Source organism: Vipera ursinii (genome assembly GCF_947247035.1).
Source record: "Vipera ursinii genome assembly, chromosome: 1".
NCBI lineage: Eukaryota > Metazoa > Chordata > Lepidosauria > Squamata > Viperidae > Vipera > Vipera ursinii.
In genome coordinates, this window is record NC_139512.1 from 251,984,220 (window position 1) to 252,012,102 (window position 27,883).

At 38.1% G+C, this 27,883-nt stretch overlaps 2 protein-coding genes across 2 annotated transcripts in view; one reads left to right on the forward strand and one right to left on the reverse strand.

Moving 5' to 3' along the window:
- The window catches only part of RTN4IP1 (reticulon 4 interacting protein 1), a 39,607-nt gene extending 28,450 nt beyond the window's left edge, over positions 1-11,157 (reverse strand). The window contains exons 1-2 of the mRNA XM_083356071.1: positions 10,398-11,157; positions 8,903-9,054 (exon numbers count right to left, since the gene is read on the reverse strand). Coding sequence (XP_083212197.1) covers positions 8,903-9,054; positions 10,398-10,686 — 441 coding nt within the window. The 5' untranslated portion in view covers positions 10,687-11,157. The remainder of the gene's footprint in view (positions 1-8,902; positions 9,055-10,397) is intronic.
- Positions 11,158-11,273: 116 nt separating this feature from the next.
- Positions 11,274-27,754, forward strand: QRSL1 (glutaminyl-tRNA amidotransferase subunit QRSL1). Its single transcript, XM_083356060.1, has 11 exons — positions 11,274-11,418; positions 13,761-13,920; positions 15,320-15,418; positions 16,769-16,865; positions 16,958-17,134; positions 18,126-18,301; positions 18,399-18,511; positions 21,808-22,000; positions 24,807-24,924; positions 25,464-25,669; positions 27,262-27,754. Exons 1-11 carry the CDS (start codon positions 11,383-11,385, stop codon positions 27,471-27,473), a joined length of 1,587 nt encoding a protein of 528 aa, XP_083212186.1. The 5' UTR covers positions 11,274-11,382; the 3' UTR covers positions 27,474-27,754.
- Positions 27,755-27,883: the final 129 nt, after the last annotated feature.

The following is a 27,883-nucleotide window of genomic DNA, read 5'->3' on the forward strand; positions in this document are numbered from 1 at the left end:
CCCCATGCTTTAAACAAGGATTTTTAACAGGTTTTAAGAAGTTCGGAATGAAGTTAAAACTGTGTCCAGTTCTGGACCCCATGCTTTAAACAAGGACTTTTAACAGGTTTTAAGAAGTTCGGAATGAAGTTAAAACTGTGTCCAGTTCTGGACCCCATGCTTTAAACAAGGACTTTTAACAGGTTTTAAGAAGTTCGGAATGAAGTTAAAACTGTGTCCAGTTCTGGACCCCATGCTTTAAACAAGGACTTTTAACAGGTTTTAAGAAGTTCGGAATGAAGTTAAAACTGTGTCCAGTTCTGGACCCCATGCTTTAACAAGGATTTTTAACAGGTTTTAAGAAGTTCAGAATGAAGTTAAAACTGTGTCCAGTTCTGGACCCCATGCTTTAAACAAGGATTTTTAACAGGTTTTAAGAAGTTCGGAATGAAGTTAAAACTGTGTCCAGTTCTGGACCCCATGCTTTAACAAGGATTTTTAACAGGTTTTAAGAAGTTCGGAATGAAGTTAAAACTGTGTCCAGTTCTGGACCCCATTCTTTAAACAAGGATTTTTAACAGGTTTTAAGAAGTTCGGAATGAAGTTAAAACTGTGTCCAGTTCTGGACCCCATGCTTTAAACAAGGATTTTTAACAGGTTTTAAGAAGTTCGGAATGAAGTTAAAACTGTGTCCAGTTCTGGACCCCATGCTTTAAACAAGGACTTTTAACAGGTTTTAAGAAGTTCGGAATGAAGTTAAAACTGTGTCCAGTTCTGGACCCCATGCTTTAAACAAGGACTTTTAACAGGTTTTAAGAAGTTCGGAATGAAGTTAAAACTGTGTCCAGTTCTGGACCCCATGCTTTACACAAGGATTTTTAACAGGTTTTAAGAAGTTCGGAATGAAGTTAAAACTGTGTCCAGTTCTGGACCCCATGCTTTAACAAGGATTTTTAACAGGTTTTAAGAAGTTCGGAATGAAGTTAAAACTGTGTCCAGTTCTGGACCCCATGCTTTAAACAAGGATTTTTAACAGGTTTTAAGAAGTTCGGAATGAAGTTAAAACTGTGTCCAGTTCTGGACCCCATGCTTTAAACAAGGATTTTTAACAGGTTTTAAGAAGTTCGGAATGAAGTTAAAACTGTGTCCAGTTCTGGACCCCATGCTTTAAACAAGGACTTTTAACAGGTTTTAAGAAGTTCGGAATGAAGTTAAAACTGTGTCCAGTTGTGGACCCCATGCTTTAAACAAGGACTTTTAACAGGTTTTAAGAAGTTCGGAATGAAGTTAAAACTGTGTCCAGTTCTGGACCCCATGCTTTAAACAAGGACTTTTAACAGGTTTTAAGAAGTTCGGAATGAAGTTAAAACTGTGTCCAGTTCTGGACCCCATGCTTTAACAAGGATTTTTAACAGGTTTTAAGAAGTTCAGAATGAAGTTAAAACTGTGTCCAGTTCTGGACCCCATGCTTTAAACAAGGACTTTTAACAGGTTTTAAGAAGTTCGGAATGAAGTTAAAACTGTGTCCAGTTCTGGACCCCATGCTTTAAACAAGGATTTTTAACAGGTTTTAAGAAGTTCGGAATGAAGTTAAAACTGTGTCCAGTTCTGGACCCCATGCTTTAAACAAGGATTTTTAACAGGTTTTAAGAAGTTCGGAATGAAGTTAAAACTGTGTCCAGTTCTGGACCCCATGCTTTAAACAAGGATTTTTAACAGGTTTTAAGAAGTTCGGAATGAAGTTAAAACTGTGTCCAGTTCTGGACCCCATGCTTTAAACAAGGACTTTTAACAGGTTTTAAGAAGTTCGGAATGAAGTTAAAACTGTGTCCAGTTGTGGACCCCATGCTTTAAACAAGGACTTTTAACAGGTTTTAAGAAGTTCGGAATGAAGTTAAAACTGTGTCCAGTTCTGGACCCCATTCTTTAAACAAGGACTTTTAACAGGTTTTAAGAAGTTCGGAATGAAGTTAAAACTGTGTCCAGTTCTGGACCCCATGCTTTAAACAAGGATTTTTAACAGGTTTTAAGAAGTTCGGAATGAAGTTAAAACTGTGTCCAGTTCTGGACCCCATGCTTTAAACAAGGATTTTTAACAGGTTTTAAGAAGTTCGGAATGAAGTTAAAACTGTGTCCAGTTCTGGACCCCATGCTTTAACAAGGATTTTTAACAGGTTTTAAGAAGTTCAGAATGAAGTTAAAACTGTGTCCAGTTCTGGACCCCATGCTTTAAACAAGGATTTTTAACAGGTTTTAAGAAGTTCGGAATGAAGTTAAAACTGTGTCCAGTTCTGGACCCCATGCTTTAACAAGGATTTTTAACAGGTTTTAAGAAGTTCGGAATGAAGTTAAAACTGTGTCCAGTTCTGGACCCCATGCTTTAAACAAGGATTTTTAACAGGTTTTAAGAAGTTCGGAATGAAGTTAAAACTGTGTCCAGTTCTGGACCCCATGCTTTAAACAAGGATTTTTAACAGGTTTTAAGAAGTTCGGAATGAAGTTAAAACTGTGTCCAGTTCTGGACCCCATGCTTTAAACAAGGACTTTTAACAGGTTTTAAGAAGTTCGGAATGAAGTTAAAACTGTGTCCAGTTCTGGACCCCATGCTTTAAACAAGGACTTTTAACAGGTTTTAAGAAGTTCGGAATGAAGTTAAAACTGTGTCCAGTTCTGGACCCCATGCTTTACACAAGGATTTTTAACAGGTTTTAAGAAGTTCGGAATGAAGTTAAAACTGTGTCCAGTTCTGGACCCCATGCTTTAACAAGGATTTTTAACAGGTTTTAAGAAGTTCGGAATGAAGTTAAAACTGTGTCCAGTTCTGGACCCCATGCTTTAAACAAGGATTTTTAACAGGTTTTAAGAAGTTCGGAATGAAGTTAAAACTGTGTCCAGTTCTGGACCCCATGCTTTAAACAAGGATTTTTAACAGGTTTTAAGAAGTTCGGAATGAAGTTAAAACTGTGTCCAGTTCTGGACCCCATGCTTTAAACAAGGACTTTTAACAGGTTTTAAGAAGTTCGGAATGAAGTTAAAACTGTGTCCAGTTCTGGACCCCATGCTTTAAACAAGGACTTTTAACAGGTTTTAAGAAGTTCGGAATGAAGTTAAAACTGTGTCCAGTTCTGGACCCCATGCTTTAAACAAGGACTTTTAACAGGTTTTAAGAAGTTCGGAATGAAGTTAAAACTGTGTCCAGTTCTGGACCCCATGCTTTAACAAGGATTTTTAACAGGTTTTAAGAAGTTCAGAATGAAGTTAAAACTGTGTCCAGTTCTGGACCCCATGCTTTAAACAAGGATTTTTAACAGGTTTTAAGAAGTTCGGAATGAAGTTAAAACTGTGTCCAGTTCTGGACCCCATGCTTTAACAAGGATTTTTAACAGGTTTTAAGAAGTTCGGAATTAAGTTAAAACTGTGTCCAGTTCTGGACCCCATGCTTTAAACAAGGATTTTTAACAGGTTTTAAGAAGTTCAGAATGAAGTTAAAACTGTGTCCAGTTCTGGACCCCATGCTTTAAACAAGGATTTTTAACAGGTTTTAAGAAGTTCGGAATGAAGTTAAAACTGTGTCCAGTTCTGGACCCCATGCTTTAAACAAGGACTTTTAACAGGTTTTAAGAAGTTCGGAATGAAGTTAAAACTGTGTCCAGTTCTGGACCCCATGCTTTACACAAGGATTTTTAACAGGTTTTAAGAAGTTCGGAATGAAGTTAAAACTGTGTCCAGTTCTGGACCCCATGCTTTAACAAGGATTTTTAACAGGTTTTAAGAAGTTCGGAATGAAGTTAAAACTGTGTCCAGTTCTGGACCCCATGCTTTAAACAAGGATTTTTAACAGGTTTTAAGAAGTTCGGAATGAAGTTAAAACTGTGTCCAGTTCTGGACCCCATGCTTTAAACAAGGATTTTTAACAGGTTTTAAGAAGTTCAGAATGAAGTTAAAACTGTGTCCAGTTCTGGACCCCATGCTTTAAACAAGGACTTTTAACAGGTTTTAAGAAGTTCGGAATGAAGTTAAAACTGTGTCCAGTTGTGGACCCCATGCTTTAAACAAGGACTTTTAACAGGTTTTAAGAAGTTCGGAATGAAGTTAAAACTGTGTCCAGTTCTGGACCCCATGCTTTAACAAGGATTTTTAACAGGTTTTAAGAAGTTCAGAATGAAGTTAAAACTGTGTCCAGTTCTGGACCCCATGCTTTAACAAGGATTTTTAACAGGTTTTAAGAAGTTCAGAATGAAGTTAAAACTGTGTCCAGTTCTGGACCCCATGCTTTAAACAAGGATTTTTAACAGGTTTTAAGAAGTTCGGAATGAAGTTAAAACTGTGTCCAGTTCTGGACCCCATGCTTTAACAAGGATTTTTAACAGGTTTTAAGAAGTTCGGAATGAAGTTAAAACTGTGTCCAGTTCTGGACCCCATGCTTTAAACAAGGATTTTTAACAGGTTTTAAGAAGTTCAGAATGAAGTTAAAACTGTGTCCAGTTCTGGACCCCATGCTTTAAACAAGGATTTTTAACAGGTTTTAAGAAGTTCGGAATGAAGTTAAAACTGTGTCCAGTTCTGGACCCCATGCTTTAAACAAGGACTTTTAACAGGTTTTAAGAAGTTCGGAATGAAGTTAAAACTGTGTCCAGTTCTGGACCCCATGCTTTAAACAAGGACTTTTAACAGGTTTTAAGAAGTTCGGAATGAAGTTAAAACTGTGTCCAGTTCTGGACCCCATGCTTTACACAAGGATTTTTAACAGGTTTTAAGAAGTTCGGAATGAAGTTAAAACTGTGTCCAGTTCTGGACCCCATGCTTTAACAAGGATTTTTAACAGGTTTTAAGAAGTTCGGAATGAAGTTAAAACTGTGTCCAGTTCTGGACCCCATGCATTAAACAAGGATTTTTAACAGGTTTTAAGAAGTTCGGAATGAAGTTAAAACTGTGTCCAGTTCTGGACCCCATGCTTTAAACAAGGACTTTTAACAGGTTTTAAGAAGTTCGGAATGAAGTTAAAACTGTGTCCAGTTGTGGACCCCATGCTTTAAACAAGGACTTTTAACAGGTTTTAAGAAGTTCGGAATGAAGTTAAAACTGTGTCCAGTTCTGGACCCCATTCTTTAAACAAGGACTTTTAACAGGTTTTAAGAAGTTCGGAATGAAGTTAAAACTGTGTCCAGTTCTGGACCCCATGCTTTAAACAAGGATTTTTAACAGGTTTTAAGAAGTTCGGAATGAAGTTAAAACTGTGTCCAGTTCTGGACCCCATGCTTTAAACAAGGATTTTTAACAGGTTTTAAGAAGTTCGGAATGAAGTTAAAACTGTGTCCAGTTCTGGACCCCATGCTTTAACAAGGATTTTTAACAGGTTTTAAGAAGTTCAGAATGAAGTTAAAACTGTGTCCAGTTCTGGACCCCATGCTTTAAACAAGGATTTTTAACAGGTTTTAAGAAGTTCGGAATGAAGTTAAAACTGTGTCCAGTTCTGGACCCCATGCTTTAACAAGGATTTTTAACAGGTTTTAAGAAGTTCGGAATGAAGTTAAAACTGTGTCCAGTTCTGGACCCCATGCTTTAAACAAGGATTTTTAACAGGTTTTAAGAAGTTCAGAATGAAGTTAAAACTGTGTCCAGTTCTGGACCCCATGCTTTAAACAAGGATTTTTAACAGGTTTTAAGAAGTTCGGAATGAAGTTAAAACTGTGTCCAGTTCTGGACCCCATGCTTTAAACAAGGACTTTTAACAGGTTTTAAGAAGTTCGGAATGAAGTTAAAACTGTGTCCAGTTCTGGACCCCATGCTTTAAACAAGGACTTTTAACAGGTTTTAAGAAGTTCGGAATGAAGTTAAAACTGTGTCCAGTTCTGGACCCCATGCTTTAACAAGGATTTTTAACAGGTTTTAAGAAGTTCGGAATGAAGTTAAAACTGTGTCCAGTTCTGGACCCCATGCTTTAAACAAGGACTTTTAACAGGTTTTAAGAAGTTCGGAATGAAGTTAAAACTGTGTCCAGTTCTGGACCCCATGCTTTAAACAAGGACTTTTAACAGGTTTTAAGAAGTTCAGAATGAAGTTAAAACTGTGTCCAGTTCTGGACCCCATGCTTTAAACAAGGACTTTTAACAGGTTTTAAGAAGTTCGGAATGAAGTTAAAACTGTGTCCAGTTCTGGACCCCATGCTTTAAACAAGGACTTTTAACAGGTTTTAAGAAGTTCGGAATGAAGTTAAAACTGTGTCCAATTCTGGACCCCATGCTTTAAACAAGGACTTTTAACAGGTTTTAAGAAGTTTGGAATGAAGTTAAAACTGTGTCCAATTCTGGACCCCATGCTTTAAACAAGGACTTTTAACAGGTTTTAAGAAGTTCGGAATGAAGTTAAAACTGTGTCCAGTTCTGGACCCCATGCTTTAAACAAGGATTTTTAACAGGTTTTAAGAAGTTCGGAATGAAGTTAAAACTGTGTCCAGTTCTGGACCCCATGCTTTAAACAAGGACTTTTAACAGGTTTTAAGAAGTTCGGAATGAAGTTAAAACTGTGTCCAGTTCTGGACCCCATGCTTTAAACAAGGATTTTTAACAGGTTTTAAGAAGTTCGGAATGAAGTTAAAACTGTGTCCAGTTCTGGACCCCATGCTTTAACAAGGATTTTTAACAGGTTTTAAGAAGTTCGGAATGAAGTTAAAACTGTGTCCAGTTCTGGACCCCATGCTTTAACAAGGATTTTTAACAGGTTTTAAGAAGTTCGGAATGAAGTTAAAACTGTGTCCAGTTCTGGACCCCATGCTTTAAACAAGGACTTTTAACAGGTTTTAAGAAGTTCGGAATGAAGTTAAAACTGTGTCCAGTTCTGGACCCCATGCTTTAACAAGGATTTTTAACAGGTTTTAAGAAGTTCGGAATGAAGTTAAAACTGTGTCCAGTTCTGGACCCCATGCTTTAAACAAGGACTTTTAACAGGTTTTAAGAAGTTCAGAATGAAGTTAAAACTGTGTCCAGTTCTGGACCCCATGCTTTAAACAAGGACTTTTAACAGGTTTTAAGAAGTTCGGAATGAAGTTAAAACTGTGTCCAGTTCTGGACCCCATGCTTTAAACAAGGACTTTTAACAGGTTTTAAGAAGTTCGGAATGAAGTTAAAACTGTGTCCAATTCTGGACCCCATGCTTTAAACAAGGACTTTTAACAGGTTTTAAGAAGTTTGGAATGAAGTTAAAACTGTGTCCAATTCTGGACCCCATGCTTTAAACAAGGACTTTTAACAGGTTTTAAGAAGTTCGGAATGAAGTTAAAACTGTGTCCAGTTCTGGACCCCATGCTTTAAACAAGGATTTTTAACAGGTTTTAAGAAGTTCGGAATGAAGTTAAAACTGTGTCCAGTTCTGGACCCCATGCTTTAAACAAGGACTTTTAACAGGTTTTAAGAAGTTCGGAATGAAGTTAAAACTGTGTCCAGTTCTGGACCCCATGCTTTAAACAAGGATTTTTAACAGGTTTTAAGAAGTTCGGAATGAAGTTAAAACTGTGTCCAGTTCTGGACCCCATGCTTTAAACAAGGATTTTTAAGAGGTTTTAAGAAGTTCGGAATGAAGTTAAAACTGTGTCCAGTTCTGGACCCCATGCTTTAAACAAGGATTTTTAAGAGGTTTTAAGAAGTTCGGAATGAAGTTAAAACTGTGTCCAGTTCTGGACCCCATGCTTTAAACAAGGACTTTTAACAGGTTTTAAGAAGTTCGGAATGAAGTTAAAACTGTGTCCAGTTCTGGACCCCATGCTTTAAACAAGGATTTTTAACAGGTTTTAAGAAGTTCGGAATGAAGTTAAAACTGTGTCCAGTTCTGGACCCCATGCTTTAAACAAGGATTTTTAACAGGTTTTAAGAAGTTCGGAATGAAGTTAAAACTGTGTCCAGTTCTGGACCCCATGCTTTAAACAAGGATTTTTAACAGGTTTTAAGAAGTTCGGAATGAAGTTAAAACTGTGTCCAGTTCTGGACCCCATGCTTTAAACAAGGATTTTTAACAGGTTTTAAGAAGTTCGGAATGAAGTTAAAACTGTGTCCAGTTCTGGACCCCATGCTTTAAACAAGGACTTTTAACAGGTTTTAAGAAGTTCAGAATGAAGTTAGCAAGATAAAAAAGGGTCTGGAAGCCAAACCTTACAAGGAATGATTGAAAGAATTTAGCATTCTTACCTTTCTAAAGAGGAGACACAAGGAAAATGTTACAGGTAGCAATATTTAACTTATGACCACAATTACGCCCAAAATTTCTGTCGATAAGCAAGACAGTTGTTAAGTGAATTTTGCCCCATTTTACGACTTTTTCTCAGCAACACTGTTCAGTAAATCACTGCAATTGTTAAGTTAGCAATACAGTTAAGTGAATCTGGCTTCCCCATTGACTTTGCTTGTAAGAACGTGGCGAAAGGTATCACAGGACCCCGGAACACTGCAACCATCATAAATACATGCCAGTTGCCAAGCGACTGAATTTTGATCACGTGACCATGGGGATGCTGCAACGGTCATGTGAAAAACAGTCGTAAGTCACTTCTTTCAGTGTTTTTTTTTTAACTTTGAACAGTCACTAAACAAACCATGATAAGTCAAGGAGTACATGTTTAGCAGTCAATGGCTTTTACATACGGGTCAGATCAGATCTGATTTTTATTGAAACCATGGGTAAAACAAGGAACAATGGGCTGAAATTAAAGAGATTCAGGTTCAGTATTAAGAGGAACATCATAATAATGAGAGGAATGAAGAAATGAAACAAATTAGAGTGGTCGAATCCCCTCATTGGAGGTTTTCAAATGGGAGCTAGATAATTTGCCATGGTGGTTTAAAAATTCCTGTATAAAAGAGGAAGAAGGATTAGGATCCTTTCCACTTATGCAGTCTATAATTCTACGATTCTACTTTCAAATTTCCATTACCTCATCTCCAGGTTTGAAAGAGGAAACATTCTGTCCACATTCCATAACAACCCCAGAAACATCTCGACCTAGAACTAGAGGAAATTCATTGCCTTTTTCTGAAATGAGTAACGGATCTCGTTTTGCTCTTAGAGCACGAGCTCCATAGCCATCTATTAAAAGAAATGGAAAAACAGGAATCAATTTGATGAGCCTTTAATGAGATTTATATACTTCTTTTCCTCACTATTTGCTTGCAATATTCCCATACCTTATTCATTCCAAACTGAGTATTCCCATTTTACAGACTGAAAACTGAGACTGAGATAGACATCAGATTAGAGTCTTAGCCACAGTATAAACAGATATAATCCAGTATCCAGTTTGGCTTTTTTAAACTAGAAAAAGTGAATTTCTTTCTCTAAACTGCAGTCCCATCAGCCTGTCCCAAAGGGTTGTCAGATTTGTCTGGATCTGTTTAGTTTAGTATATAATGAAGTTTTAAATTGTGTATTTGTAAACAAAAGTGTGGTTAATAGAAGATAACAATAGAACTATTATTTTTGCTGGTGCTTCCTACTGCACATTTCCCACTTTTAAATTTACTCTTAAATATAACCCAATGTGAAAACAGAAGGGGAATCTCCCCAGCAAGGCTCAGCATATCCTAATAGGATGATCTGACTGCAAGAGAAAATGAGGTCACATTTCCTTGTAAGTGGTAAAATCAAGTAGGACACAAAGGAATGAGCAAAGTCAAAGAGCAGATGTCAATGGAGATAATTCTATGCCCTTTTAGACTGGATTAAGAGAAAATTAAGTTAATGAAAATGTTTAAGCAGACACAGTTAAGGTTACAGTGCAAGAATCCAGGCCTATTCTATTAAATGTCACTTGCACTCCATGAAAATTATTAAGTCTCCAACAATATTCACTCTGTAGATAATATTAGGATACTGGTTTCAAAACATTTAAGAGACCTAACTCCAAAGAAGCTCAAGGCACAATTTATTTATGAAAATCTCTAAGGCAGGATTATTATATCTTGGCTGCAAATATTTAACAACCAGTAGAAAGTCGCAAAGAAATAGAGACATTTTGATTTGCTTTCATCTAGTACTTGTTTGAATTTTTACAATTCCAATCTGGTAGTCCTGGTTTAAGGTGACAAGGGAATTCTGTATTAATCAGCTTTTCTGTAACTTTTTTCTACAAGACAAATTCATACAATACTAACAGTAAAATAAAAACATCTGGCACAAAACTGGTTATTAGAGCAGTTACATGCCTACTGCAATGTTCCACATGCCTAATTTGTTTTTTAAAAAAGATAATTAACATCAGACTCCATCCGGACTGAAATAAAAGTACAGAAAGCATCCATACAATTTATTTTTGTACTTTTAGTTAGTTCACTGATGTTCATATCTATCTATCTATCTATCTATCTATCTATCTATCTATCTATCTATCTATGATCTATACCTATAATATGCAATGTATAACATCTACTTACTTCGCATGTTAACATCTATGGGATTTAAACTTGCAGCATGAACTTTAATAATAACTTCATTAGGGAGGCGAATTGCAGGAAATATCATGTTACTTGTGAGTCGGAGTACATCGTTTTTCCCATAGCGGTCAATCACCCAGGAAGGCATTGTTAAGCATCTTTGATAGGAAACGTGGAACTTTCTACTCAGCGGCTGTAGACTCAAACTCTTCCTCAATCCAGCCAGGCTAAGACAGCCCAACAATTTAGAACCTACTTTCCTGCTAAGTGTGTATCCCTTTAGCAACATTATTGCAAAAGACAATAGAAATGTTAAGCCTTTTTTGTTCTGCTTTGAAAAATCTTGTAATGAATTAGAAAAGTGTATCTTTATCTTAAAATCATCATTTTGTTCCTTTACAATTTGTGAAAAATCTGCCCTTAGTTTCTTTTTTCTCACAAGACAAGAAAAAAAAACCGTGGAGGAGAAAAAACAGAAATAGCTTTCATTGATCCTCCAGGTTGGTGAGCAAAAGAACGCTAAAGTTCACAGGAAGTAAAACTATTTTTTTTCCTTTCCAATTCCAGAATGCAACACCCATGCACCAAGTCCTCAAAGCGATTGAAACTAATCTCTTCCACCAGCAGAAAAACGGCCCCAAATATTGAAATACTTCTCTCCACCCCTCCACAATGTTCTTCCTATGGCTTTCAACCCCCGCAAAGATCTACCGTCTTAATCCTAAATCTCCTGCAGATCAGCGCTTGATACCCCAGGTCACCCAAAACCTATGCAAGCACACAGACACCGATTGACGGGCTCCGGCGTCTGGACCAATACAAACCCAGCATGCTTTGATGCTGTGAGCGCTGAGCCAATCAGCGCTCTCAATGTTAGAAATGCTTACCAAGATGGATGCCCCCATAGGTGTCTTCCTGCCGTATCAATAACAGAGGTTCGTGCAGCGAGGAAGGTCCGCGGTCCCTTGAAATCTTCGATCCCGGGATGCCAGGCAAGATGCTGCGCGCCTCGCTCCGAGAGGTGCGTCGTTTTTTTGGCTGCTCCGGGAGTTATTTCTGTCTCAAGATCTGGATTCGTTTTCTGCGTTTAGGGGAGACTCTTGTTCCAAGTATACTTGATATAGAAAGGGTAGAAATCCACATAATTCAGTATTTTCAGTATTGCATGACGGTACCGCATTTCTAGGATTTTTTTTTTTAGATTGCTGTTGTAGTAAGGCTAAGAGAACAGATGTGGGTGGTAGAAATCCAGATGACCAGTAGATGACAGCAAAGTGATATGAAAAGTTCAAATAGTAGTTCTTCCGGATTTTTGCAATGTAGCCTGCAATCTTGGCAGTGCAAAAGGAAAAAAAAGTCAGTAGTCCTTTTACACACACACACACACACACACACACACTCAAATAGCTACTTATGCTCAACATGATACAAATACCAGACTTTCTCACTAAATCCATACAAAATAAACCATCTATTTATATTTAAGTAAGAATATAACCTGTACAGTTTGTATAAGAGTAACCTGCCCAGTGAACACATTGAGGTCCTTCAGGCACAGGATTATGCTACTTGTAAGTTATTTATTTACTTAGCATATGGCATCTTATACATGGGCTACGAATATAAATTAACATTTCATTTGTAGGTATATTATGCTTTTTTCAATGCTGCTTTAGGACCCCTTTCCAGAGCACGATACCATAGTCTCTCGAGACTGAAGGATGCCAATGAATGAATGAAGTAATATATTCATATTTGCACACAGGCAGCTATGTATGTACAAAATGGAGAGGTTGCAAGGGTCTCTATTTGACTACCTGAAATTACGATGTCCTGATGATGATAAGATTTTTATTGAGAAGATTTATTAGTATTTGTAGTTAAAAATGGAGCACAGTCTAAGATAGCAGTGGGGCCTACTGAGTCTATGACTTGATCTGCCAAAAGCAGGAGAAATTTAAAAATCTAATCAAGAATAATCCAGGTGATGTTTGAATACCTCTCTTGTAAGAGAGCCTTCTTTTGCAGAATATATCAAAATTTCATTCATTCTTACATAAATAAGTATAGGGATTCTACCATTACATTAATATTCTGGAATGCATTTATTTGTGGATCTCTTATTTCTATTGCCTCGGCAAATATGTGTGTGTATGTATGTATGTATGTATGTGTGTGTGTCCTTGAGGGATTAAGGCAGTGATGACGAACCTTTTAGAGACTGAGTGCCCAAACTACAACCCAAAACCCACTTATATATCGTCAGATGCCAGGTGGGCATGGCCCATTGGGTAGGTGTGGCCAATTGGGTGGGCATGGCTGCGGTGATAATGGCAGACTGGTTGGGACTAAAAAGTTCAATCAATTCCAACTTTACGAGATTTATTTTCCCCGTGAGATGTTAAAATTGATTGATTGAATGAATTTTTTTTTTTTTGCACACGGCGGCAGAGGCCTAAAGTGAAAAGGTTTTATAAAACCCAGCTGAAGGCCTAGGACTGGGGCGACATCGCGTGTGCCCACAGAAAGGGCTCTGTCTGCCACCTCTGGCATGTGTGCCATAGGTTTGCCACAACGGGATTAAGGGAAGAGATGCTGCCTAGAAAATTATCCGACAAGAGGGAAGAGACTTTAGTTGCATAAATGGTCAGAGAAAGAAACTTAGTGATGGATCAGGCAATTAAAAATATTCAACAGGAGATTTGTGCTTTCAGATTTACAAGTTTTTGTTAATGTGGTAGTATAATAATGAAGCAGAATTGGCTCATCTGATCAAGTTTCTTGTCTGGTTTACCTGGAGGGAACTGATAGAAATTAATTCATCAGAAAATATGTCTGTTGAAGTCCTCAAAGAACTCTTAAAAGGAGTTGAAACTCATTTTTTGGCTAGCATTGTAAGAAAATTGAGAGTTCTTTGGCTCATGATCTCCTCTTACCATTTGTCTTTGTTTCAGATATAGCATATGTTAATACAACTTTAGAAAAAATGTTGTGGTTAAGGATGTAAATGTGATGTTAAACTTTATTCTTAAAATATATTTTATGAAGAGTTTTGGTTACACTGATCTTGGGGCTCAGTGAAAAAGAATAATTTACATAAATAGAAATTTATCCTCCTGGTACTGTGGAATGGATTCATGACACAAATTTGTTACCTAGAATTGAATTAATTCTTTATTAATACTAAATGGATATTATATGGGTGTTTTTCTCTTTTTACTTTCCCCCCCTTTCTCTCTCTTTTGCATTAATGTATTTTAATTATCAAAAGTTATACATGCTCTTTCTTCACTGTATAATTACTACAGTACTTATTCTGTTCAAATTATTGTATTTCTTTCTCTTTTTTCATTGCCATTTCAGATTTCTGCAGCACTAAAGAAAGGTCATATTAGTTCAATTGAACTTTGTCAGAAATGTCTCTCGTTAATAAAAACTACCAAATTTCTTAATGCTTACATAACAGTAACAGAAGACACAGCAATAAAACAAGCTCAGGCGTCAGAGGAGAGATACAGACAAGGTAAGATACTGCTACCAAATAGTTGCTCTCTTCTAAAATGGTTAGCGTCTGAGCCTAATTTTTTTCCCTCAAGAGCAATAATTAAGGATTATCATAAGAAATATACCACTAAGTTACTTATTTATACAACAGAAAAATCTCGCTTCTGTTTGTTTAAAGTAACTGTCTATGGAGATTAAAGTAACATTTTTCTCTGGTTTTCTCAGAGGTTGTAAATGGCCCGCATATATTTGCTGGTTTAAATGTTGTCATCCTCCACAGAAAGGACTTAATATGTGAGAGCAGGTAGTTTTTAGATTAGGTTTCATAGATATTCCTGTATCCAAGAGAGAGATTTTATTGTTGAACCTATGTATCAATATGGAATTCCAAAATAATGTAAACTGTTCCCTTTAACTAGTGTTGTGGACTTAGTTCACACAATAAGCCATAATATGTATTGTTTGTGTTTAGCATGACATACAAACCCAAAAATATGGCTTACTGTGATGTATGAATCAAGCCTTTACGGCAGGGGTCCCCAGTCTAAGGGCCGTGGTCCACTACTAGGCCATGGCCTCTTGGCCAGTGGACTGTGGAAATGGCTGGTTGACGCGTGCATGTGTGCGCGCACATTCCTCCCCACTCACACTACCACCCACAGCCCCATTTGCACATGCACACAGGCACGAATGGAGCCGCTAGCCCCAGGCGGGTTGCACAGCCCATTTGTGGATTGGCAAATGGGGCTGCTAGTGCCACGCCAGGGTGTGCGGTGCCATTTGCATGTATGCATGTGCATGCACCAATTCTAAAACTACTCTCCTTCCCTCCGGGCCATGAGCCTGGAAAGGTTGGAGACCTCTGCATTATGGCTTAGTCAATATATTGTGCAGACAGGTAATCCTCAACTTACAACTGATTGTTTAGTGATTCTTCAAAGTTACAATGGACCTCTCCAAGACTACTTAAAACGCAGTTTCAAAATTCCAATGGCAGCCCACAGACACACCCCATGTGATCACATTTTAGACACTGGGCAACCGACCCTCATTTACAGCTATTTGCAGCATCCTGCAGTGACATAACCACAAATTATTTTATTTATTTTTTGCTGTAAACCAGTGTAAACTTGCAGTTTCAAACATCCTTAGGGTGCACTGGGTTTGCTTAGCAACCATTGTGTTCTCCTAATGGGTTGTAAAGTCAGACACAGTTATGTGGCGATCTGCTTAATGATTGCCGTGACTTGCAACCATATTTCTGGGCTTAATTACAGTTGTAATTTGAGGTCTACCTGTATGGTATTGTGGAGTCATACCGTATTTAAAAAATCCTTGTTTATTATTACTAGAAAAATGGTCTCAAGTAACTCTGACAAAACATTGATTTAATTAACCTTGTATTCTTCATAATGAAGGTCAGCCATTGGGTGATTTAGATGGTATTCCTGTTGCTGTGAAAGACAACTTCAGCACTGCTGGCATTGAAACAACATGCGCATCCAAGATGTTGAAAGGTAAAGTTCAATTTTTAAAAAACAAGTCCACACTTTAGATCTCTGATTCTTAGTGTCTGAATTGTCTCACATTAATCTAAGGGCTTTAATGGCGAAGCCTTTGATCATTTTGATAGCAATGCCAGAGCTTTATCATAAGTTCAGCAAATTCAAAATAATATTTTCTTACAAAGTAATGGAAAAAGGTAGGGGAAAAAATTCCAATATAATTAATAAGAAAATGCAGTTGTTAGCCACAAAATGCAACCCTTGTGATTTTGAGACATTCCAGACTAATTTTCTAATCTTCAACTAATCTATGTGGCCACTAAGTGAGCAGGAAATGGAGTTCTGTCATTAAGAGCAGGAAACCAAGCAATTAGTTCCTAGTACCAGCTAATTCAGGATGAAATTGCTGGTTTCCTGATGCTATGGGCAAGACAGCAACAGGATTCAAGAGTAAAATATTTTTTTATGTAGAAGCATGGGACCATAGATAGCTGCCTGCCATTGAGGCAAATCATGGGTTCATCTAACCAAATATTAACCATGTTCAGTGGCAGAAATTCTCTGTGCTTTAGAGACAAATTTTTCTATTCCTGTCTCAAATGACAGATTGAAACCGAAATTTGGCAAACCACATGCCAAATTTTTAGTTTTAAGTTTTAACATTGTTTTATTGTTGGGCTATTATTAATTTAATTCTTTTTAATTCTATTTTATCTTAATTTATATTGTCTTTTAAATATTGCCCTGTAAACCGCCCTGAGTCCTTTGGGAATAGGGCGGTATAGAAAACTAATAAAATAAATAAATAAATAAATAAATAAATGCTGTAAGACTGAGCCATAGTGCCTTATTTATCGAGTCTGCTTGGAAAGACTCTGATTATTTATTTCTGCATTATTTATTTATTAAATTAGTTTCTCATCCATCTCTTCACAAGACAACACTTTTATTATGCTTTTTGTTCCAGACAAAATTTTGATGTAGTTACGTTGTTGTTACTACAGGCTTTGTAAATTGCAGTTGAAATCCAGTGATATTTTCCTGCTTATGGAATATCTCCACCAGCAGAACAGGATCCCCTTTTGCAGCCTCACCCCATCAGTATTTTGCAGAAAGAGAAGAGAAAGGCTGCATTATAAAAGCAGAAATTTGCTCTAGTGATGTGAATGTAGTCCAAACTACAGCACTGCTTTTATAGCTTGAACTTCTCTCATGACAGTGTATCATTACGCACCACCTTTTTTTGACTGAAAAGCGAGAATCAGATATATCAGATTAATAAAATAAGTCACACAGGTAAAACACTCTTAAGTATTATAAGATAGAGTCTTAGCCAATCCAGTATTTACATTTGTTTTTCAGGTTATATCCCTCCATACAATGCAACAGTAGTTCAGAAAATGCTGGATCAAGGAGCTGTACTGCTTGGAAAAACAAACCTAGATGAATTTGCTATGGGGTGAGTTGAATTAAATTCCTGAAAGGCAAAAAAAAAATAGCCCACTTACTCATTCATAATTCTTAAAATTTCCATTTGACTTGGAAGTACAGGTCCGGAAGCACAGATGGGGCCTTTGGGCCAGTGCGGAACCCCTGGAGTTATTCAAGACAGTACAGAGAAAAATCTGCACCAACGTCCCCTGCTCAACACGAGGATCCTGGCTGGCTGATAACTGGAGGAAGCTCCGGCGGCAGTGCTGCTGCGGTATCATCTTTCACATGCTTTGCGTAAGAGGATCTCACAACGTTGAATTTAGAACATTGTAATACAGGTAGCCCTCCACTTACAAACTGTTTGTGTAGTGACCGTTCAAAGTTACAACGGCACCACTGAAAAAAAAGTGACTTATGACCAGTTTTCACACTTAACAACTCTTATAGCACCCCTATGATCATGTGATCAAAATTCAGACCCTTGGTAATTGACTCATATTTATGACAGTTGCAGCATCCTGTGTGTGTGTGTGTGTGTGTGTGATGTGATCCCCTTTTGAGACCTTCTACAAGCAAAGTCAATGGGGAACCCAGATTCACTTAACAACCAGGTTACTAACTTAACAACTGCAGTGATTCGCTGAACAACTGTGGCATGAAAGGTCGTAAAATGGGGCAAACACATTTGACAAACGTTTCACTTAGCTACAGAAATTTTGGGCTCAATTGTGGACGTAGGTCGAGGACTGCCCTTAACCGGGGACAAGTACTTGATGAATATCAACAATGCATTATGTCCTGCTCAAGTACCATTTAAAGTTCTTTCCAAATTATAATGGAATTAAAGATACATTGGAATGCAAACGTGCCTCTTCTGAGAGCTGAAAGATAAAAGGTCCAGTGCATAAGCTAAAAATTACTGGTTGGTCGCACACATTTTAAGTGTAACTTGTTTGTTTCTGCCTCAGCTGATGACAATATCTGGTCAATCTTGTCAGGTCAGACATACTTAATTCGTGGATAGGAGGCCATCAATAAATTTCAGGCAGCAGGATAGGGTGAAAAAAAAATCCCAGAAGAAAGTAATGGTGAAGCACCTGTGTCCTGTTGTTGAGAAAATTCCATGAAGTCTTCAGGAGTTAACTAGAAGAAAATGTAATTGTATGTGCATTCATTCGTTCATCCATTCAAAAATGGCTTTCAGATAGCAGATGTGAAAGGAGAACCTAACGGGATACAGTTTTGTATTTGCTTCTGATTCCCATGTTTTTTCATTCAATTACAGAGCTCTGGGATCTGATTCAGGAGGTTCCACAAGAAACCCAGCCTCCCTCTGTGGAGTTGTTGGTTTAAAGCCCAGCTATGGCCTCATTTCCCGTTATGGTCTCATCCCACTTGTGAACTCAATGGATGTCCCAGGCATTTTAACCAGATGTGTTGATGATGCAGCTGCTGTGTTAGGTACAACAATTATGTGCTTCCTTAGGTATCTGTCCCAAGTTTGTTTAGCAGTTCTCTTTTTCCTGTTATCTCATGGGTGTCATTCCATTTCTTTCAGGTGTTCTTGGTGGGCATGACCCAAAAGATTCGACCACAGTACAAGATCCCTTTTGCCCATTTCAGCTACCTAACTTGATAGATATGAAAAATCTTTGCATTGGGGTTCCTAAGGTAAATGGATATATGATTAGTGAGCATTAAGGTACATTAAATGTAATACTAAATTGCCTTAAATCAGGAAATTAGTGAGCATTTAAGTTAGTGACCATTAAATTATAAATTAAATTAAATTAATACCCTTCTATCTTTTGATTCATGTTTTCAATTTACAAAATTAATAAAGCCTGTATGGAAGACTAAAAACCTGTGCCTCTCCAAGTCTTGCTGGAGTACAGCTTCTGCCAGTCTTAGGATGATGAATAATCAGAGGGATTTAATAGGTGTTCCCTTACACAGGTCCCTAATTCCTAATTTAAAGAGTATAGCACTGAATGTATTATTCTTTGGCATTGAGTTTTGTATTGATTGTACTGATTCAGTATCACGTGTCACCAGATATTACTAAACTTAACTTGCAGATCCAATCTGGGTCAGTTACCAGGACGAGAGAGAAGTTCCCTGGAGATGGGCTCCAGCACAAGTCCAAAAGTTCAGAAGACTAAACCTCCGGTCCCGCTGACCGAGCCAGATTGGATACTGCAAAATCGATTAAGTTAGTAAAATCTGGAGACATGTCTGCCCCACCTGGTGCCTTACCCATATTGGATCCTGTAACATTATCCTAGGACAGACATGTCAAATACAAGGCCCGGGGGCCAGATCCGGCCCGCGAAGTGGTTTCATGCGGCCCGCGAAGCCATCTTGGAAACAGGGAGGGAACGGCCCCCACTGCCTTGGCCCTGGCCCAGAGACCCTCAGATCTGTCCCATTCCTGCCCAGGCCCCATAGGCACCCTTGATGTGAGCGATGTAGAGCTGGCCATGCCCACCCAGTAGGCCACACCCACCCAGTAGGCCACGCCCACCCGGCCCCCTGAGGGCAACCGCAATGCTGATGCGGCCCTCAATGAAATTGAGTTTGACACCCCTGTCCTAGGACATGTGTATTCGCCTTCATTTGTAAACTGATCTTCCCAGCAGCCACAGGCACTACTGGTAATGCTGATAGATGCTAGGAGTTGTACTTCACAACACATGAAAAGCAATGTGGCCATCTCATATTTCAAGAATAAAAGTATGTATTGCATGTTTTAGAGAGGATTGTGAAATCTTTGGTTGTATTGTGATAACTCCAAATACCTATTTTGTCTTCTGAAGAGATATATGCCAGTGCCAGAGTAAAAATATAAAAGAAAAGTGTGGTGTTTTTCTTTCAGGATTTTTTTTTCCCTTTACAAAAATTTAAATTTCAAAACCAAAACCTTGATATTCAAAGCTTATGTTTGTATTTTTAGATAATGAAGTTCACATTCTGAATATAAGACCAAGGCCTATGAATTATTATTTTTCCATTCACTACTTAAATGAATTGAGAATTGGTTTTTTTTAAAAAAAAGTATAAATAAAATTTCTCCAAGAGCACTCTCCAGACATCGAGAATTTCACCTCCATAATTTCCAGCCACATGGCTGTTTGAGATTTATGGGAACTGGAGTCCATACTTCTGGAGAGTGTTCAGATTAATGGAGGCTGTTAAACAGAAATTAATTCTACTGTTACAGAAAGAAAAGTGTGTAGAATTAATGAACATGGCATTGGAACATGTTAAAAATATATTCTTTATTTAATAAAGAACATGGCTGAAATGGCAGCTTACTTCCGCGGAGCGTCCTTTTGCTATTGACTTCTACAGATTAATGTGCTTCGGAGTTATTTATTACAAAAAAATAAGAGGATGGCACTAGGTTTGATAATTGTGTAACAGAAGAACTTAATGTTAAACCTTGCTTTGTAAATTTCTTTTGTGTCTAGTTAGTATGTATTTATTTAACAAATGTATACAAATGTGACTCTGGACTTCATCTCTAATGCAAATCTTTATTGGGTACAGCATACCGGCACTAAACAGTTGAAAATCAGCTCTAGCAATATGGTGGGAAAAGGATAAAATTTTCCCTCCCCTCTCTAACAGTTTAGGTCACATTGTCCAATTAATCCTCAGGCAGTGGTTATGAGATGAAGATCTCTGTTTGCCACAACATCTCTTTGGTGACCTTGGTTCCCATCCGGATATAATCCACCTGTGCATTCCAAACCTTCCCCTCACAACTGTAGGCAAGCTGGAAGCAGCATGGCATCTCTAACACAAGTAATCTTCATAGCTTGACACATTCTAGTGGTGAGCAAGGCATGAGTAACTGAGTAAAGCCCCATTTAGAAGATGTATACTCTTCCAAAGCTTCTTAAGCCTACTTTGGGGTTTATAAAATGTCTTAGAACAAGTTCTTAGCATTGTTATTCATTCCATACTTAGAATGGCTACTGCTATTACTTAACATTACTTAATATTATTCTTGTTTCTTGAGCAAGAGCCCATGTTATCCCAGCATTTTCCAAAAATAAGGTGACCACGTAGCAGAGTGAGCGCCTGTTACTCATCCCAGCTTCTGCCAACCTAGCAGTTCGAAAGCAGATAAAAATGCAAGTAGAAAAATAGGGACCACTACGGTGGGAAGGTAACAGCGTTCCGTGTGCCTTTGGCGTCTAGTCATGCCGGCCACATGACCACGGAGACGTCCTCAGACAAGCGCTGGCTCTTCGGCTTTGAAACAGAGATGAGCACCAGCCCCTAGAGTCGGAAACTGTTGTGACTCAGGGCCAGCCTGTGGGCCCGACAGCCGGGTCCGATGTATCGGAGGACTCAGATGTGGGGGAGGAGGGAAACGAACCGGCTGATGATGATTTGGAGACTTTGCAGAGTCCTCAGCCGGGAACCTCTTCTCAGCTGTGTGAGCCCGAGAGTGCGGAGGATGATGACCCACAGCTGGCCCTGTTCAAGGACGCCCGACGCAGGAGGCAGACGAGCAGGGACAAACAAAGGAAGGCTATGGGACTCCTCGGGAGGAGGCACAGGGAGACCACGCCCTGAGCTCTCTATAAAAGAAGTGTTTGGGGAGGGGCTAGTTGCTGAAAGCAACTTTTTCGTTTGAGAAGTCAAGCTCTTGTATTTTTGTAACAGTGTAATTAAAACTTGGCAGAAGCCTTTTGATCTTGGACGCTTTCCAGACTCTTCCTTTGATTAGGGGTGCGAGAAGAGGGCTGGTTCAGAACAGAAACGACTAGCACGCATGTGCGGGGAAACCTTTACCTTTACCTTTATAATCCAGAGAGCAATTTCCCTCTCAAAACACAGGACCTTTCATTGTCATCCCGCAATTCACTTGAGTATTTTTGACATCTTCATATCAGATGAACCCTATGAAATGCTTCCGGTTGTACATAAACGTTCTGGTTTCTCCTCCCTCCCAGGAATACCATACTGCAGGATTATCTAGTGAGACTCTAGCTGTGTGGTCCAAGGCAGCTGACCTCTTTGAGAGAGCTGGAGCTAAAGTGATGGAAGTGAGCCTGCCCCACACCTCCTATTCCATTGTCTGTTATCATGTGTTATGTGCAGCAGAGGTAGCTTCTAATATGGCTCGATTTGATGGTCTGGAATATGGTAAGCCTTCTTACAGCTGAAGATTTAGTCGTCTCTTCAATATTCAACTTTAATTATTGGCAACCAAACTCTGTAGTAAAAATCTTGGTAACAAAAGATAGTATATTATTAAGAATGTTGGTTCTTCAACCGACAATTTATTTTGCAAAAAGGGGCCCTATAAAATATGATTTCTTGGTTTGCAACGTTCTACTAATAACTTGTTCATCTGCCTAATCCTAACAAAGCTTGCAGGTACAGCCATGTGAAAAGAGTTGCACTCACAAAATGTGTAAACCCTACACTGTTATTTGTAATAATAATAATAATAATAATAACCAGTTACAAACAACCAGGTAAAACAGGGCCAAATCAATTATATCATGGCTTAGTATAGTATATGAGAGAGCCAGTTTGATCTTGTAATTTATTTATTTATTTATTTATTTATTTTAATTCCATTTATATCCCGCCCTTCTCCGAAGACTCAGGGCGGCTTACAAGCTTAGCAGTAGCCTTCATTCTATGTATATGCCTGCTTATTAGGGCTTTCATACACTCCCCAAGCGGCATTATTACAAAGTCAGCTTATTGCCCCCAACAATCTGGGTCCTCATTTTGCTGGTTGAGTCTTGGTCGAAGTCACTAAATAAAAAGAAATTGTGGTTGATAATACAGGAAGTTAAAGCATTTTAGCAGGAGGAATCTGATATGTGGCATATCTCCTTAATCTTATACTAAAGTTTGAGATAACAACAGAAAAAATTGGATTTAGCATTTTATGAATATGAGTAATGTTCTGAGACATTCCAGGAAGTTGTATTTCTATTCTTTTGCTTCCTGGTACAAAAATTATTCCAACTCGTAATTGTGGATTTGTTGATAATTTGGCACCTAGCAGTGAAAGACATAATTGGAAATAATGGCCTCAGAAATTAGAGAAAACCTGTACCAGGATACAATAGGATTAGAGAAGAAATGCTGTACATTGACCTTTCTTGGAGTATCTCACCGAGGCATAAAAGTAGAAAATACTTAGACCTGGGCGGATAATCTAGTTAGGCCCAGCTAACTTGAGAAGCTTCAGCTGTAGAAAACTGCATCACTAGAAGATTTTGCATTCAAAATTAAAGCCAAATATTTTTAAATTCATCAACATGCATGAAAAGAAAAATTTGAGCTTTTTATATACACCTGTCTATGAATCATATCACACAGAATGAGATAATTAAATGAGGATCCACTAATACATTCCAGAGTAACAAACGACTTATAAAGAGTGAGCCAACTTTGAACCAGTAATGAAATAAATGTTTAATTATAGGTGACAAAGTCTGTGCCTACCAAAGCTTTTTAAAAAAAAAAACAAGAAAAGTCTCCTTGAATTGAGTTGAGGCTTGGTGAATGGTGGAAATAACTTTATTATGTTTTTGGAAGAGTGCTTTTATCTTTAAGGAAATATTGTCTCAGGTTTGTCCTTTGAGGAGTGATCTGATTGCAACAAAAAGTACATACACTTAAACTCTACTGTGATCTTGTACTCGAGTCAGGAATGAATACAGTCTTGGTTTCATGTTGGCATATAAATCTTAGCTTGTGTCAATATGTTAATCCAAGTATTCTAGGTAAGGTATCAATAGCCACACTTAATTTTAGCTCGCTCACTCACTCTTGTTTTCCTTCTTCAGCAAGAATCAGGAAAAAGAGACATAAAAATTGTAGACATCTTTGGGGAGGATTTCCGTCCCTATGGCCATCCTTTTTGTGCAGGAAATATTTGGTGAAGAAGCTTCAGCTCAATCCTTCCAACTGCTAGATCAGCTGGAGAAGCTAATAGACTGGTGCAAAGCCAACAACCTGTCTCTGAATCTAGACAAAACAAAAGAGATGGTTGTTGACTTCAGGAGGACAAAATATGACTGCTCTCCACTGAACATTGATGGCTCCTTCGTGGAGATCGTAAGGAGCACCAAATTGCTTGGTGTTCACTTGGCGGAGAATCTCACTTGGTGCCTCAACACCTGTTCCATAACAAGGAAGGCCCACCAGTGTCTTTCCTTTCTGAGGAAACTGAGGAAGTCACAGCTTCCACCACACATCCTCACAATCTTCTACAGAGGGACTATTGAGAGCACCCTGAGCAGTTGCATTACTGCCTGATTTGGAAATTGCACCGTTTCGGATTGCAAAACCCTACAGCGAACAGTGAGGATGGCAGAGAAGATCATCGGGGTTGCTCTTCCCTCTGTCATGGATATTTACATCACACGTTGCATCCGTAAAGCCAGAAACATTGTGGCTGATTACACACACCCCTCATACACACTCTTCACTCTTTTGCCATCTGGAAAGAGGTACAGGAGCATTTGGGCTTGGACATCCAGATTGTGTAACAGTTTCTTCCTACAAGCCATTAGAATTCTCAACACGAAGAAACTGGAACTATAAATACTTGTATTTGTAGTTTTTTAAAGTTTTTAGTTTAGAGTTATGTGTAGTTTGTGTTCTGTTCTTTTTTTGATATGTGTCATAGGATGTAGCACCTTGGTCCTGGGGAAATGTTGTTTCATTTCACTGTGTACTGTACTGTATATTGTTGAAATGACAATAAAGTCGTCTACTACTACTACTACTACTACTACTAACTCTTAAAACCCATGTGAAATGTTTAGCTTTGGGGTTGATGAGTAAACGAAGCGTAAGAGGTTTAGCAGCAATAACAAGTCAGCCTTAGATAGCCTTTTATACTGAAAGGGATTGTGTAGTTTAATCAGCCTTGAATGTTGTGGGGATGTATTTGTCAACTGCTGATTGCTCCTCCTTTTAGGGCATCGTAGCAACGCTGAGCAGTCCACGGAAACTTTGATTGCAGCCACACGCCGGGAAGGCTTTAATGATGTTGTAAGGGGAAGAATTCTATCAGGGAACTACTTCTTGCTAAAACAGTACGTTTTGCCCATTTTAAAGATCAAAGTTACAAAGCCGACATTTTATTTGTTGTTCGAATAAGGGAGAAGTTACCCATGGGTACAAGATTTTTTCATCTTTCCAAATCAGTATTATTATTATTATTACTGATTTGGCTTTAGAAGTAATGTCTTGTTTTATTAATAGCTTTAGAAATATCAGGGTCCTGCTTCAATTTATAGCCACCCACCCATTGCCTAGCCAGCTGGAAAACTAGAATAATTTTTTATTTTATTTTTTTATTTTAATTCCATTTATATCCTGCCCTTCTCCAAAGACTCAGGGCGGCTTTACAAACTTAGCAGTAGCCTTCATTCTATGTATATGCCTGCTTATTAGGGCTTTCACACACACCCCAAGCGGCATTATTACAAAGTCAGCTTATTGCCCCCAACAATCTGGGTCCTCATTTTACCTACCTCGGAAGGATGGAAGGCTGAGTCAACCTTGAGCCTGGTGGGATGGTTCACTGTACGTTTTTTTGGTTTCTTATGGGACTTCCTCCCTTCCCCCTTAGGAATTATGAGAATTATTTCATCAAAGCTCAGAAAGTGAGAAGACTCATAGCTAATGATTTTGCAAAACTCTTCCGTTCTGGTGTGGATATCCTGCTCACCCCAACTACCTTGAATCAAGCTGTGTTGTATCAAGAATTCATCCAGGAAGACAACAGGACTCGCAGCGCACAGGATGATATCTTCACTCAGGCTGCCAACATGGCTGGTGAGAAAAAAAGTGGAAGTTTATAGATTCTCTTTATTTCGTGAATTAAAACCAGGCAGCAGTTGTTTTACTCAATATATAAAAGCTTCCAACCTTCAGGAAAATCTGGTCCTTTACAAAACTTATTCACTATAGAGCAGGGGTGTCAAACTGCCAGCCCATGGGCCAGATGCGTCCTGCAGAAACTGCACCCACCCTAGTTCTGGCAATGGGGAAAAATTTGTGATATGTCACGTGAGGTGGTGAGTTTGATACCCCCGCTATAGAGTTTCCCATCATAACATTGCAAGTGACAACACAATATTTATTTTTATTTACCGTATTTATCGGCGTATAACACGCACCGGCGTATAACACGCACCTCATTTTAAAAAGGAAATTTCAGGAAAAAAATTAAATTTCAAATAAATAACTATGGGTCATTAATATTATATCGGCGTATAACACGCACACATCATTTGCCCCCTATTTTCAGGAAGAAAAAGTGTGTGTTATACGCCAATAAATACGGTATTTAAAACATTTATGTCACCACCCATTTTCTAGCCAATTCTGGGCAGCTCCCAATGAAAAGTTAAAAGAATATATAAAACCATATTAAAACTGAAAAACTAAAGACATTAAGACATTAAATGCAGCAAAGACCTGGTGCCAAGTCAGACTTCTAGTGTGCAAGTCAGAAGTGATTAACCTTGGCTTACTTGATGCTGCAATATTCCACATGTAGCTATTCAAAGTATTGCTAATTGGCACACTGTCCAAGTTTGCATATATCTCTATACTAGGTCAACTGAAAGTTTGCAAAATTATGTCTGATTTTATTTTTTCAGATCAACTTGATCAGACAAAACAATGATCCAAAACAAGAGGAAGGAAATAATGTAGTGATGTTTATGCCATAAGGAGTTTTGGAGGCATATTGTAATTGTAACAAATAACAACTGTGAAGTTTGGTTACACCAGTACTCTGCCAAAGCTTGATCAATTATGTCTTTGAGCATTTGTATGTAATTTTCTAAATTAGCAATTATAAGCAAATAAATATGTGGTTGCTGAATTTACCCATTTAGCAAGGTGATAATTTGTTGTGATAAAATCCACATGAAAAAAACCAAACATTTTCAGGTGATTTTTTTCACATTAGTTTATCCAAGTAGGAGTTAGTGGATAATAAGTGAGAAATTAAACTTGGCGTATTTGGAACTCTAATCCAAGGATATAGCGATGAGTAGTTAGGAAGAATATGTGAACTTTGGAATGATGAAACCTTGTTCATGCCCCAGTAAAGGACAATTTGCATCAATCATCCACATTTTCCCCCAGACACTGGAGATCTAGGGTTAAATCATTATATAATCTAAATCATAAGTACTTATTATCTGTGCCTATAAAAGAAAAGAAATGTTTGAAGAATGAATGATGGTTGTTATTGTTGTTTTTTAACTTAATTAAATACAATTTGAAAAGCCACAAAGCTAAATTAAATATTTGCCTTCAAGAGAGAGAGAGGCTTTTGCTTTAGTTTTGCTGTTGTACTGTATGTTCTCATCAGGCAATACAAAGAAAGAAAGAAATGTTTGTTTGTCTTTCAGGGTTGCCAGCTGTAAGTGTTCCTTCCGCCCTCTCAGCAAAAGGCTTACCGATTGGTTTGCAGTTTATTGGCCGTGCTTTTCATGAGCTTCAGCTTCTCACCGTAGCCAGATGGTTTGAAACACAAGTGCAGTTCCCTGCCTTAGACCTGGAAGGAATCATGGATCCTCCTGACACCACATCTCACCAGGAGAAGTCAGCATTTTTTTCATGAACGACGATGGGAAAGTTTATTATGTATATAATTAAAAAAAGATTTAGAAAATTACAAATCTCAGCGTATCAAAGCTTTCAACGTAGTTTTTTTTTTGTATAAATGAAACACTTCCTATTAAAGACTAAAATACAGAGTTACATTATCCAGATTATTTATGGAGCAATCACACTGTTTTCAAGTTTAGAACTGATAAGTTTCTAAAGCACTGTTAAATAAAAGCCTAGTCGATTTTTACAATACAGTAGTTAAAATTCGCAGATGATTGCTAATGTGAGTGAAAAAGATTCACAATCTGTTTATTATTCCAAAGTGCAAGATTTAAAGAGGAATTTGAGTATGAATATCAGGTCAGCCTCCGTTCCCTGTCTTTTCATCTTTGGGGCTGAATTTCAAATAAACTGGGTGTC

What these genes read in the sequence shown, in the direction of transcription:
- QRSL1 (XM_083356060.1), top strand. Translation starts at nt 11,383, where the DNA reads ATGCCAGGCAAGATGCTGCGCGCCTCGCTCCGAGAG. An exon ending in TCATCTTTCACATGCTTTGC is followed by an intron (nt 17,135 to 18,125) that starts GTAAGAGGATCT and finishes ATTCAATTACAG; the next exon opens with AGCTCTGGGATCTGATTCAG. An exon ending in ATTTGATGGTCTGGAATATG is followed by an intron (nt 22,001 to 24,806) that starts GTAAGCCTTCTT and finishes TCCTCCTTTTAG; the next exon opens with GGCATCGTAGCAACGCTGAG.